This window comes from Cervus canadensis, chromosome X (assembly GCF_019320065.1).
Source record: "Cervus canadensis isolate Bull #8, Minnesota chromosome X, ASM1932006v1, whole genome shotgun sequence".
Classification (NCBI taxonomy): Eukaryota; Metazoa; Chordata; class Mammalia; order Artiodactyla; family Cervidae; genus Cervus; species Cervus canadensis.
In genome coordinates this window covers 99,227,632-99,241,631 of record NC_057419.1, presented here as the reverse complement: position 1 = coordinate 99,241,631, position 14,000 = coordinate 99,227,632, and the positions used below count along the sequence as shown (strand labels likewise).

The following is a 14,000-nucleotide window of genomic DNA, read 5'->3' as shown; positions in this document are numbered from 1 at the left end:
GTGGACCACACGAAACACACCTACATGCTAGTGAGCGATGGACACAGTGTGCCCAAGGCCGGCCTCCTGGTGGTGGTTCTAGGCATGATCCTCCTGGAGGGCCACTGTGCCCATGAGGAGGAGATCTGGGAAACCCTGAAAAACATGGGTGTATACGCTGGAAGGGAGCACTACATCTATGGGGAGCCCAGGGAGTGCTGACCCAAGTGGGTTCAGGAGGGGTAACTGGAATATCAGTAGGTGCCCCACAGTGACCCTGCTCGCTACGAGTTCCTGTGGGGTCCCCAGGCCTATGCAGAGACCAGCGAGTGGCACATCCTAGAGCATCTGCTCAAAAGCAGTCAAGGGGCTCCCAGGTCCTTCCCACTCCCATCTGCTCAAAAGCAATCAAGGGGCTCCCAGGTCCTTCCCACTCCCATCTGCTCAAAAGCAATCAAGGGGCTTCCAGGTCCTTCCCACTCCCATCTGCAGAGGCTGAGAGGGAGGAGGAAGAGGGGCCCTGAGCCAGAGCAGCAGCCAGGCTCCTTCCAGTCCCACATCCAACAGCGTGTCCTGGGGGCAAGAAGGGAGGCTGATCCTTCCCTCTGTGATTGAAGAGGGAGCAGTCAGCCTTCTCAGTAGTGAGGGCCTGGGCCAGTTGAGGGGACACGATGCATAGCATCTTTGGGTTGCTTCTTTCCACAGTGACATGGAGATTCATCTCTGTTTTCTTTAGGAATTTTTCATATGTTGCTTTTTTTCAGCTGAAGACTTAATAAACTTCAATATCTAACTTTGTGAATGACAATGATCACACATGTATTGATACCTATGATACTTACCCAGTTTAAGGATAGGAGTTTTGCTCTTTCGTAAAACAGCCTGGGAACTCTCTTATTTTATTTTGTGACCCTGAAGAAGCTAACATTTCATTGGAATAGGAATTTTCCTGGAAATGGGAAAGAAAAATAAAATTGATGGAGTCAAGCAATAGAGAAATTGGGAATTCTCTGACAGTGCAGTGGTTAGGACTCAGCACTTTCACTGCTGGGTCCCAGGTTCAATCCATGGTTGGGGAACTAAGCTCCCCAAAACCACTGGGCATGGGGAATAAATAAAAGGAAATAGAGAATAAAAAATAAAAGTTAATTCTAAATCCTTTTGTCATCAGTTAATCTATAAAACTAAAATATCTATGTTTAGTTGGATTTGCATTATTTATTAAAGAAATTAGGGTAAAATCGTTCTGAATCATTAAGTACCTTGCTCACTGGCTTATTCTCACCCAGAGTCTCATGGAGCCTCTGCTCTGTGGAAGGCCGTGTTAGCAGTGGGGACAGTAGGAGAAGCAGAACACCCCCACACCTAGAGCGATGGTCTAGGAGCTGCAGTCACATGAGGAAGGTGGAGAGATGTCCCCTAGTCCCACACAACAAGGCAACACAATGTGAGGTGGTGGGGCTTCAGAAGGAGCACTCAGTGCCTGAGGTAGGTTGGTTTGGGGCTTTGGGAAGCTGGGTTCCTTCTGTGGAAGGTGATTTTGATGAGGCTGGGTGGTAGTGTTGCAGTGAAAATGAAAGCAAGAAGAATGAGTTGTTGTTGTTGTTGTTTTTTTCCCCCTTTCCTGAGAAGAAAGAATGTAAAGAGAACAGTGAGCAGGCCTGAACATTCCTAGTTTTTTTTTGTTTTTTTTTAATTTAACTGCTCCTTTCCCAGCCCACTCCCATGCAGTCATTGCTCTTCTTCCCATCTCTACTGATTTGCCTTTCCTGGAAACTGCATAGAAAAGGAGTCACATGACTTATTTCCTTGATCCATGCTATACCAAAAAATTGTCATTCTTTTATTTTTATTCCTAACTAGAATTCCATTGCAAGGATATGTAAAAACAGTTTTAATTTTCGGTTAATTACACTGTATTGATTTTTTTTTTCCTTTCATGCATTGGGCTTTAGTGTTCTATTTGGGAAAATATCATCTAAAGGTAAAGTCATGAACATTTTCTCAGATGAATTAGTTTTTGTGCATGTTCTGAGGAAGTGGTGTAAACTCACATTTTTTGCAGGTGGATTCCCCATTTTTGAAAAGTGGATTTATCCTTTCCACGTGGATTTAGCACCTTGAAAAATAATCCATGAACCATAAATATATGAGCTTATTTATGAACTCTCAATTCTGTCCCATTGAACTCTACAATTACAACACAACTGTATTGTCATGATGCCTCTATTATAATGCTGGGTTTTGAAATCACGAAGGGCAAGTAAGTCTTCCATTGTCCCCCCACTTCCCACCACATTTTGCATCTATTCTGGATCTTTTGCATCGTCATTTTTGAATCAGCTTCTCCATTTTTACAGAAAAGTCTCTGGGCATTTGGGGAGGGACTGAAGAGAATCCACACATCACACTGGCGGGAACCACCATCTGACAGCATCACACATCCTGACTCATGAACAGAGAGACCCTCTCTCTTATAGATGTTTGTAAACTCCACTCAGCAAAGTTTTGTACTTTTCAGTGTGGAAGTCACACACATTATTTGTTTGTCTATTAGTCTTCTTCTGAAGTATTTCCTTTCTTTGGATGCTATGGTGAATGGAAGTGTTCTCTTAATTTCACTTTGGGATGATTCGTTGCTACTATACAGAAATGTAATTGTTTTTTTTTTTTTAAACATTGATCTCATATCCCGCGTACTGGCTGAACTCATTAACTGGTTCTTATATGTTTTGTTTATTTATTTATTTTTGGTGGGTTCGCTAGAATTTTTGCTATGCAAGTTCACATTGTCTCTCAGTAATACCAGTTTTCCTGTTTCCTTCAGAATAGTGTAAAGAGTAAAAGTTAAATTTCACCAGTTGCTCTCACCCTTCCCTGATAAGGAATCGCCATCCTCTTAATGTCATGACAGGGTTCATTGGTTGAAATTCCCAAGCTGCCTCATGTGTGTTCACAACTAGTGCTCGAGTGACATTTGGTTTGTCAGACCCTGAAAAGCCATAGGAGGATGGTGCCCACAGCAGCCCCTGTGGGCAGAAAATTCTGGCATTATTCATGTGCAGGTGTCAACTCCAGAGACACTGTTTCTTGTAATTAAAAAAAAAAAAACAAAAACCTGGAAGATTTTATCACATCCCCTTCAATTCAGCAGGTGGCACTTAAATTTCAAAAGGAATGTGATCTCTATTATTGTAAAAGCAGCAAAACTGATGTGGCACCCAGAGGCTCTGATCTGCAGAGAGGTGTAGAACTTGCTAACAGGACAGTGTTCTTAGGGTCAAGAGAGATGAGCCATCCACAAATCTGTGACTTAATTAGTATAAGTGAAAATGTTCATCGCTCAGTTGTGTCTGACTCTTTGTGACCCCATGAACTGTAGCCCGCCATGCTCCTCTGTCCATGGAATTCTCCAGGCAAGAATACTGGAGTGGGTTGCCACTCCCTTCTCCAGAGGATCTTGCCCACCCAGGGATCAAACCCAGGTCTCCTGCATTGCAGGCAGATTCCTTACTGTCTGATAGACAACAAAGATGAGTGAGCAGGAGGATGCAGGAGAGTGCTCCAAGAGAGTCATGACATCTTCCCCAGTTCGCACACCTGAGTCAATTGTCAGACACAGAATCCATTGACCAAAGGGCAGGAGGGATCCTTATGAGTAAAGACTCTGCAACACCCTGACAGATGTATGCAGCCATCGTTCCCCAAGTCTGTCCCACAAAGAGACCCGCATCGTTTACCTTGGTGACTGATAGCGGGCGAGAGAGGAAAAACGCAAACATTGTAAGGACATCTAGAAATGGGATGCTGTGGACAGTGATACTCAGGCCTTCACTCTGTCAATGTCTCCAAGGAGTGGGAGCATGTGTGCACCAGGAACATACGGAGTTTTGGCCTAGATCTGACCCAGAGAGCTCCTGCCTGCCACCTCCAGATGTGTGATTAGAACAGATGGGCTTGATAATGGGCACAAGGCCCATTGGGCAAGGCCATTAGTATAGAAGCTATCAGAGCGGGGGAAATCAAGTGCACTCCCTGCACCTTGACCGTGAGAGTAAATACAAACCAAGATTCCCTCTGGTCTGGGAGATGAGGAACATGAATGACACCCTTAACACCAAAAGGATGCAGGGAGGTGGTCCCCACCATACCTCCTCAGCGGTCTGGACCCTACTCAAACCTATAGGCTCCCAAGGAGGACTGTGGCCCACCACTCCCTCGACAGCAACTGCTTTGCCAGGTTTGTTATCTTTGCTGGAACACGTGGCCACCTCCTCGGCATACAGCATGCAGTCAGTGGTCCTCATGAGCTAGGTTCTGTCAGACCCACAGAGGGAGGGGACTGCAACAGTAATCCATCACAAAACAGAAGTGGCGTCTCTGAGGAGATCACACCCAAGCAGGGCCATAGATTACAAGAAGGTGAGCTAAACCCCAATATGATCTGCAAATGTGTCACAAGCACCTCTGCTGCAGTTTATTCCTGGAGATTAATGGACCAGGAAGTTCTTTCCAGACCAGCTGCTGGGGGTGTAGAAATGCTGAGCGTAGACGAGGGGTGGGTTGGCTGAATTGCAACTGCAGGTGGAAATGAACTCCTGCTGCAATACCACCTCCACCACACATGGCCATAGAGACAGTGGTGAGCAGAAATCCCCTCCCAGTGGATGCAACTTCAGATGGTGCCTCTAGGGATCCACTATATATGGATAAAAGAAATGACCTGAGCCAAGAATAGACATGGGCTTAAGGATGATGGAAAATGGATTGGACAGCCGGTCAGGTACTTAGAATGAGAAATTTTGGTAGATTGCCACATGTAGGTTTGGAGAAGGGGTACATCAACGAACCTATAGGAAGGGATACCAAAAGGGAAGATATTTGCATTGCCTCTTACTACTCACAAAAGCATGCAGCATACAAGAGGCAAGAAACATCTATGAAGACCCAATGCCTGAAGAATTGAGAGCACCCAGCCTCTGTCAGTGGTCCCTGAGGGCTGCACAGTGCTCTCATGCGTGGAGGAGCCATGGGGCCAAGGATGATGCTGCATCTGGGCTCAGCAGCACAGGTGCCACCAGCAGGCCAGATGAGCTATGGCACCTACCAGGTGTTTGCCCTACCATGGACAGAGTCATGCTGACACCTCAGTGGCACCCTCGCTCTAGAAGATCATTGAGCCACTAATGGTGAGTTGATAACAACATCTCACTTCCATCCTTGAAGGAGGAGAGGTTCATCTTTACTGAAATCAATAGGTACACATTCTAGATGTGGGTTTTGCTTTTCCTGCTTGCAGCACCTTGTCTGGTGCCACTATTTGAGGGCTCATAGAAAACAGAACTGACTGACACAGGGTATTTCACAAAACCTTCCAAGACCAAGAAATCCTTTAACAGCACACTGGGGGCTCGGAGGGCAAGTGGCCATGGGATCCAAAGTCACTGTCTCAGCCCCCACCATCCAGAAGCTGCTGGTCTTCTGGAACAGTGGGATGACCTCTACAAAGCACAAGTGGGGTGCACACTGGGATATGAGAGCCCGTGGCACCCGGGTGTCACCCTCCAGGGACCAGACATGCTCCACATCTGTCATCCTTAGTTCCCCATGAGGTAAGATGCATGGTCCTTGAACCAGAGGGTAGAGTGACCCCACTGATCACCACTTCCACTAACTTATGAAAGCACCTACAACCACTCCCAGAGATCTATGACTCCCCGTACGACCACTCCCAGGGACTCATGACCCCACCTGCCACCACTCTCAGTGACCCACAAGGGAAGTTGTGCTTCCAGTTCTTAAGAGTAAGTTCTGTAGTTCCATACAGGGCTGTCCACATTAGCCACATCTAGCTATTTACATTTGACTTCACATTATGTTAAGGTAGAAGGCCAGGCCCTGGGAACACACTAAGCCCATTTGAGTTCACAATACCCAGCCTCATGTGGCTACTGGTTACCTACCCTCTTGCCGGTGGTGACACACGACAGGCTATTCCCAAAGCCAGAAGGTTCCCCCAGGAGACACGATAACAGTCCTACTGACCCATGAGCCATGGTTCCCATCTGGGCACTTTGGGCTCCTCCTGCTAGGGACCAGCACACACAGAGAACTGTCCCCATCCTGGCAGATGGAGATGACCTTGATCCTAAGGAGTGTGTGGGTTACTCTGGCACAGGGAGAACAGCGAGGAAACATCTCTAACAGCCAGGTGATGTGTCTTGGGTTCCTGCCCCATTTCAGTGGTGAATTGACAAGTCCAAGAGCAAGGGTCTGAGAAGGGCATCGGGCCCAGGGCTTCAGAGCCCTGAGGGACATGTCTGTATTACCTCACCAGGAAAGCCACTGGAAATGGCTGAGGTCCTGGCTGAGAGAACAGGGGATTTAGAAGGGATCTCAGGCAAGAGAGAGTGACCATCAGTTGTGAGGCAGCAGTCCAGTCTTTCTCTCTGAGCTTCTTTAGGAGGAGAGGAGACCAACCAGAATCCTCAAGGAGCTGTCCTCAGATCAGGCAAACTCTCCAGATGAAGGGAGTGTATGTCAGTGTTGGGAGGGGTGGATTATAGTGGATTCTGTGGTGCCACCCAGATCTCCTCTTTGTCACTAGCCCACTCATTTGCCCAGGGCCACCGGTGTTGGTGGATGAGGACTCAGACCAAAAGTCTTCTCAGGAATTACCCTTCACTGAAGGGGCTGCTTCCCTGGGGGCAGCTCTTTGTGAGAGACTACTCACAGGATCAATGTGGAAATGATACAGTGGCCTGACGCCCTCACCTTGATTAGGTTGATCTCTGCAGGGTCTTCCCTTTTGATGTCTGCCTTCTGAAAATTACTATGACCATCGTGCTCTGAAATGGCACCAGAAGTGAACAACAGAATGAAGTGCAAGTTAGACCCAGAGACTTAGCCTTTGGATGTTGAAGTCATGGGCAGGGGTGATCCCTGTGCCCTGACCAAAGTTCAAGGACTATGACTTCCAAGTACTTGTGTTGGACTCAATCACAAAGCTATATCTCAAGGCTTCTGTGCCCTGATGGTTATTTTAGCAAGTCAGATCATCTTCTTGTCCCAGAGACTATACGAACAGAATCAGTAGGCATTTACCACTACTATCATGATGAAAGTATTTGTGCATCACACAGTAAGGGAGAGGAGTATGGATGAATGGACTCCAAGTTAGATATTTTCAACTGGCCTCCTGTTTGCATTTCATGGGGCACAAAGAAGTGGGCTTTAGGCTGGATACTTAACAAATGTTAGTGTTCCCTGTGACAAGGGACAGTTTGGGTACAGTTGAGGCATTTACAATCAGCCTCCTGTTTGCTCCCTGAAATGAATAGAACAATAGAGACAGCATAAATAGCCTGTGTTTGTCTCTTATAAATACCTAAAGGAAACAGTCATGGCAAGGACAGAGGGGTAAAACCCTGTTTGAGTAAAGGATAAAAGGATCTCCACTCCCCCATCTTTTGGGACAAGGGAGACATCAGACATGTGAAAAAAAGCTCCTTGTGGCGCCAAAGTCAAGGGATAATACCAGACCATAGTGAGTCTTGCTCCTCACAGAAACCTTCACTTTGAGATCCATCTTGGCTGAGGGGTGTGTGTATGAATGCAGGGGAGTGCCCCAGGGTAGGTCACATGTGGAAAAAGAAACCAGATAATTGGCCTGAAGGAAGACAAAATTCCAGAAGTACTGCCTTATATAAATGACTTTACTGCCTCTTGACTGCTCCTGCTCACCAGGTGTGACATCTATACTCTTTCTCTCCAGGAGTGCATCTCTGCCTTGCTTCTGTCTCAACTAAACTATTTCTTTATGTGATCTCCCACTTGTGCTATGTTTCTAATGATAAATTTTGTATCTGCATTTACAGTTTCTGCCTCTGTGATAAATGCATTTTTCACTGGAGGCAATGATCCATGAAAAAACAGCTTGCAGCCTCTAGCCCTTGCTAGTCTCCTGGCTAGAATTCCTCACTGTCATCCAGGCTACCCAGGTTCAATTCCTGGGCAGAGAATTAAGATGCTGCTTCACACAACCACTCACTGCTGACTCACGAGACCAGTGCCACTGGGAAGAGCCCAGGTCCTCACCCTTGGCCCTGAATGGACGGCACCTGGACAGAGCTTCCATCAGTCAGGCAGGCAGGAGCCTTTCCTGCTTCTTGGGACCTCAGCCCCATGGATGTGGCACCACCTTCATCCAGAATATCTTTCCCACAGCACCCCAGATATCAGCACAATTGGGATGCTTTTTCCCCAAACAACGTGCTATTGCTATTTGTATGAAAAGTTTTTTTTCTGTCTTTGTATTTGAACTGGTGAATTGATCATGCATTTATTCCCAAACTGTTGGAGATTTACCTAGGATCCCATGTTCCTTGCAGACAGCTTCCAGGAAGCAGAGGGAGAAGAGATGTGAACAAGGACCTGGAGTCTCTCCCCTGCCCTGCAGTGTATTCGGTGCTCAACAGACAGCAGCCAGTAGGTATAGCTTGTGATGAAGACAATTCCCGTCGTGCGTTGAGGAGTTTTTGAGAAAGCCAAAGGTGCCTTGAATCTCCAACTGTTTCTAGTCATCCCTCTGTGCTGGCACTTCCAAATGCAAGATCTGATTTAGTTTCTAAGGCTCTTGGGAATGTCAGGGAGGGGTCCTCCTGGCTCCCTCCAGTGCTCTTTCTGCCCTTCCCTTTGCAGTGATGCCTGCCCACAGTCTCAGCGGGCTGAGGATGTGCCCCTGCCCCCTGATACTAGACACAGTCTGCCCCACTGGGAGTCCCGACTGCCTCCACATGCTGGAACTTGCCTAAGTACCTGCACAGGTGCCCTTAGGCTCCCCGACAGCCATGAGCTTCATGAGGGGCAGGTATCAGACAAGCGGCAGTGAGAGGACAAGGACAGCGGGAGTTTTCTTTATAAAATCTAGCTAGGATATGCACAAAGCAGCACTTTTCACCTCAAAGGAGAATTCTGACGTGTGTGAATTCAAGTTCAGTACAGATTTTGCCACTGTGGTTTCCATAACCCCTCCTCATCTACTGCTTTAGGGCCTGACCACCTGGATAAGCTGATCCTTTAGGTTAAGTGCACAACCACCAGTTTCAAAGAAGACACTACATTAAAATCCTACCAAAAGTTTGGGGGTGCTTAACAAGATGTCTTCAATTATATTCTCTAAGACTGAGTAGATTGTGCAGCAAACCAAAGTCCACTCACCCCTCCCCATTTTGAAAATTTTTGGTGTACCTTGATCAAGCAGCATAAACAGGTGTCTAACTGTTCCTGACCATAGTGTAACTTCCCTTCCAGCCCCAGGAAATTTATCTAGGACAGAAGAGGATCTTCTAATGTATATGTCCCATTTCAGATATTCTTCTCACTCATAAGACACTGTGTATAACTGGCTGCTGCCACCATCCACCCTCATCACAATCACCTCTCGCAGAATGAACCCCGCTTCCCAAAGCCCCAAACCACCCTGGCTCAGGCACCGACACTCAAGTGCTCCTCCTGGACCCTGCCCCTGGTTGCCCTGTTCTGTGGAACTAGGGGATGTCTCTCCACCTTCCTCATGTGACTGCAGCTCTTAGATCATCACTCGAGGTGTTGGGGAGTCCTGCTTCTCCTAGTGTCCCCACTGCTAACACAGGACCTTCCACAGAGCACAGGCTCCATGAAGGTCTGTGGAATAAATGAGCCAGAGTGGGGCACTTATTAAGTCAGATCAGGCTTTTTGTACTTTCTTAAATAATAACTTGAAAAAATCCAATTGAACAAAGATAGTTTAGCTGTATAAAATGACAGACAAGAAGTATAGAGGAACTCACCTCAAATACATTTTATTTCTTAATTCTTACTAAGTAATATCATATTTCCAAAGTAGTTATATTCCAAGTTCATGTAATCTTGTTCAGGGTCACAAAATAAAGTGAAAGTGTTTGCAATCACTTTTACAAAACAGCAAAACTCTTGTTCTTGAACTGGGTAAGCACAAACACACTGTGATCAACGCTACTGACATAGTTAAGACACTGAAGCTCATTAAGCCTCCTATTAAAAGCAATAACATTTGAAAATTTTCTAAAGGAAACAGAAGTGAGTCTCCATGGCATTGTAGAGAACAGGAAGTCAAAGATGCTACACACCAGTGCCCCAAACTGGCCCAGGCTGTCACGACTGAGAAGGCTGAATGCTCCCTCTTCAAACACAGAGGGAAGGATCAGCCTCCCTTCCTATCCCCAGGACAAGCTGCTGGATGTGGGCCTGAAAGAAGCCTGGCTGCTGCTCTGGCTCAGGGCCCCTCTTCCTCCTCCCTCACATGACTGCAAACTAGGGTGGGAAGAACCTGGGACCCCTTCTATTGACCCTGCGCAGATAGTCCTTGACTTGCTGCTTGCTGGTCTCTGCATAGGCCCGGGGACCCCACAGGAACTCGTAACGAGCAGGGTGGCTGTAAGGCACCTGACGGTACTGCAGGTACCCCGCCTGCACCCACACTTGGGTCAGCAGCTCCTTGGGCTCCCCATAGATGCAGTGCTCTATCCCAGCAAATATCCCCATCCTGCTGAGTACTCCCCAGATCTCCTCACGGATCCGGCCCCCTGCTAGGACAATCTTGCTCAGGGCCGTCAGTAGGAGGCCAGCCTTGGGCATGCTCTGCCCATCCCTCTGCATCTCATTGAGGGTGAGGCCCAGGGTGGGGACCATGACATAGATGTGCTCTCTGTGGTCCACCTCTTTCACATCCAGGCCAAAGACCAGCTGCAGGCACTGTGTGGCTTTACGAAAGACCACTGGGAAGTTGGCCTGGTTATCCCTGAGGACCGAATTCAGCATTTCAGCTTGGAAAACTGGCTCCTTGGTGCGATACTTCAGGAGCAGGAATTCCAGTAATTCAGTCGTCATCACATACAGAGCCTGCTTGAACAAGATCTCCACAACCACGGCTGCAGAGGAAGATGAGACTGGAGGGAAGGAGGCCAGAGGGGTTGAGGCATCCTCTGCCTCAGCCCCCAGGAGCTGCACCTCCACTGGGCCCTGGGCCTGGATTTGGCCCTGAAGGTCTTCCTCAGAAGTGCAGAGCTCATTCGTTGGGACCATGATGACTGGGGTCTTGTGCCCACTAGGGGTGTGGCAGGGGGAAAATGGAGACCCCTGACCTGGGAAAGAGAGAGAGTGTAAATGGTCTCAGTTTTGAAATGTGCCACGGGTGGCTGTGACTGAGGCCACTTACCGGTCTTCCTTGAGGGCTGCTCTAGCGTGTTACAGGGGAGCTCCTCGTCAGTGGTCAGTCCCCTGTCAAGTGAGGAAGAGAAATTCTGGCTCAGGGTGCAGCCAGTACAGCCCGAGGTTCTGGGGCTGACAAGGTGGGGAGATTAGGGCCTTTTGAGGTCCCCTCTGTTCTGGGATGGGGAGCCCCTGTGCACACTCAGGACACCCACCTCACCTTGACTCCTGGCACTCCTGTGATGTCAGGACACACACTCAGACCTCCAACTTCGCCTCCTGGTTCCTGGAGCCCCTGTGAGACAAATGGAGGGGGCACCTGAGGGTAGACTGTGGCACAGACCTAGGCTTTCTGTGCTGATAGGAGGGGTTGACTCTGTGAGGTCCCCCCAGATCTGGGGTGGGTAGTCCCAACGGGGCTAATGTGTAGTGCTCACTTTTCCACTGGAATGGCCTGGACTTTCCCCCTGTGGGTGCCTGCAGGGAAACTCAGAACAAGAGCCAAGTCTGGACAGAAAGTGCTGAGGGGCCCCATATGTGGCCGCACCTGCCTAGGGCCTCCGGCGTGTCCTGGGCCGGGGAGATGCTCCATCCTCACCTCTCCTCACATCCTACCTGGCCTCCCAGCACTGAACAGAGGGGCGGGCGTCTGCTCGGTACCCCCTCGGGGTTCAGGGAATCCAGCCTCTGCAGACCTGAAGCCTCCACCCTCTACCAGAACACCTCACCTTAATGCCCCGAATTAATAATAAACTGCTCACCTCGCTCTGGGCCCTCCAAGCACCACCCCACCTCCCCCGCAAGAGCAAGGATCCCTCCCTGCCTTGGGGTCTAACAGCCTCAGTCCTTCCTCGCATGGAACCTAAGCTCTAGTCAGGACCCACGATTGTCCCGTCTGCCATGTTGAAACCCCACTACTTTCACCAGGTCCCCAGGCTCTCTGAGACCCGGATGTCAGGAAATTCTGCACATGATCATCCCGCCCGGGGACTACCAGGGTGCCCTCTGTTCTGGGGTCGGGCTCCCCTCCTCCCTCAGTGTCCTCACCTTGACTCCCGGTAGGACCTGGGCTCTGTCCTCTCCCTACCTGAGGCCCGGCTCCTCACACCAAGTCTCCAGTCTCTCTGATAACCGCATGTCAGAAAGTCAGACAGACTTAGTGTGCGCTTCTCACCCCAAGGGCTCCCAGGGCCAACTACAGGGGCGGGGATCTGTGAGGTTCCATCAGTCCTCACGCAGGGACCCCTCAATCTTCCTTCATGCACCTCACTTTGCCTCCAGTCAGGATCTTGGATTCTCCCCTCTCCCCAGCTGAAGCCCCCGCCCCTTATACCAGGGCCCCAGTCTCTCCAAGACCCGGATGTCAGGAAGTTAGACCATGCCTGTTTCACTCATTCTACCCCAGGGTCACCCTGGACTGATAACAGAGAGACGGGCTTCTCTGCGGTCTCCTCTGATTGTGGTCCATGGTACCCTAGTCCTCCCTCAGTGTCCTCAACTTAACTCACCACGGGACCTGGGAATTGGCGCACCTGAGTCCACCTGCCATATGTGGAGTCCCCAGGCTGAGACCCGGATGTCAGGAAGTCTGCCCCCTGTTTCAGGACCCCAGGCTGAGACCCAGATATCAGGAAGTGAGACCATGTATGTTGGGCTCATCCTACCCCAGGGCCAGAGTCCCCGCAGTCCTCCCTCAGGGTCCTCACCCAGACTCTTTCAGAACCTAAGATCCTCCCCTTCACCCTCTGAGGCCCCTCACCCTCCGAGGCCCCTCTTCTTAGATCAAGTCTCCAGTGTCTCTGCGACCCGGTGCTCATGCCGCCACCAGGGTCTCCCCGGGCTGACAGCAGGTGCCAGGACCTGTAGGGTTCGCTGTGTCCTCCCTCGAGGTCCTCATCTTGAGCCCTGGCAGGTCCGGGGATGTCCCTATGTTGACCCGAAGCAGGACCCTCACATCAACGGCTTCACTGCCCTGAGACCCCGGGAGGCGACTGTGGACATGACATCAGGGCTCCAAGCCCAGGGCTTCCCAGAGCTGAGATGATCCCGCAGGGGTTCCTCAACCCTCTTTCTCTTTGTCACCTTGACTCCCAGCTCACCTAGGCACCGCCCTCAGCTGCCATCTTTGCTCGCCTTAGAGCCAGCATCTCCCCAAGCCAGGACCCCTGAGAGGAAAGCAGGAGTGAGGGCTCGTTCCCACAAGCCTGTCGGGGTCTCCCAGGGATAAAAGCAGTGACAACCTGTATGTCCTGGGGTCCCAGCGCCCCCGTCAGGATTCTACCTTGACTCCTAGCACAGCTAGGCTCCTTCAGTCTGCTAACCTGAACGCAAGCTCCGTGACCCAGGCCGTCACTTCTCCCCCTCAGCGGGGTCAGTGACGTCATATCTGGACGCCACATCCCATGGTCCCCCACGGCTGTCCGGAGGGCCACACATGCATCCCTTGGGGACCCTCTGTCCTCACCTCGAGTCTCTTCAGGATGTGGGCCCTTCCCTCTGTCCACATGAGACTGTACCCTCAGACCAAGACTCTGACTCCCTGAGTCACTGAGGAAGTGGTGGGGGAGGGGCTCAGCCTGACAGCCCGGACCGGGGTCCCCAGGAGTCCCAGTAGGAGTGGAGTTGTATTCTATGAGAACCTCTGTTCCAGGGTGACTGGATCCCCTCATCCTCATTCAGGAGGGAACTTCCTTAACATTTGAGAGAAGGCTGCAGTCCCAGGACAGATGCTGGATGGGGGCCTGCTGTACCCATGACCATGGGGGAGCATGAGGAACCACACATCTTCCCAT

At 49.9% G+C, this 14,000-nt stretch overlaps 1 protein-coding gene across 1 annotated transcript; it reads right to left on the bottom strand.

Moving 5' to 3' along the window:
* Nucleotides 1-10,264: 10,264 nt before the first annotated feature.
* LOC122435668 (melanoma-associated antigen 9-like) lies at nucleotides 10,265-12,110 on the bottom strand. The gene is made up of 4 exons (XM_043459808.1): nucleotides 12,093-12,110; nucleotides 11,424-11,503; nucleotides 11,216-11,277; nucleotides 10,265-11,141 (listed from the first exon to the last, which is right to left on the bottom strand). The coding sequence occupies exons 1-4, from the start codon at nucleotides 12,108-12,110 to the stop codon at nucleotides 10,312-10,314; spliced, it is 990 nt and encodes a 329-aa protein (XP_043315743.1). The 3' UTR covers nucleotides 10,265-10,311.
* Nucleotides 12,111-14,000: the final 1,890 nt, after the last annotated feature.

Bases quoted from the DNA above. Each gene is read 5' to 3' on its own strand.
- LOC122435668 (XM_043459808.1), bottom strand. The intron at 11,278-11,423 runs GTGGGTGTCCTG...CTCACTTGACAG, and splicing joins GTGCCAGGAGTCAAGGTGAG to GGGACTGACCACTGACGAGG. The intron at 11,142-11,215 runs GTAAGTGGCCTC...TCTCTTTCCCAG, and splicing joins GCAGCCCTCAAGGAAGACCG to GTCAGGGGTCTCCATTTTCC.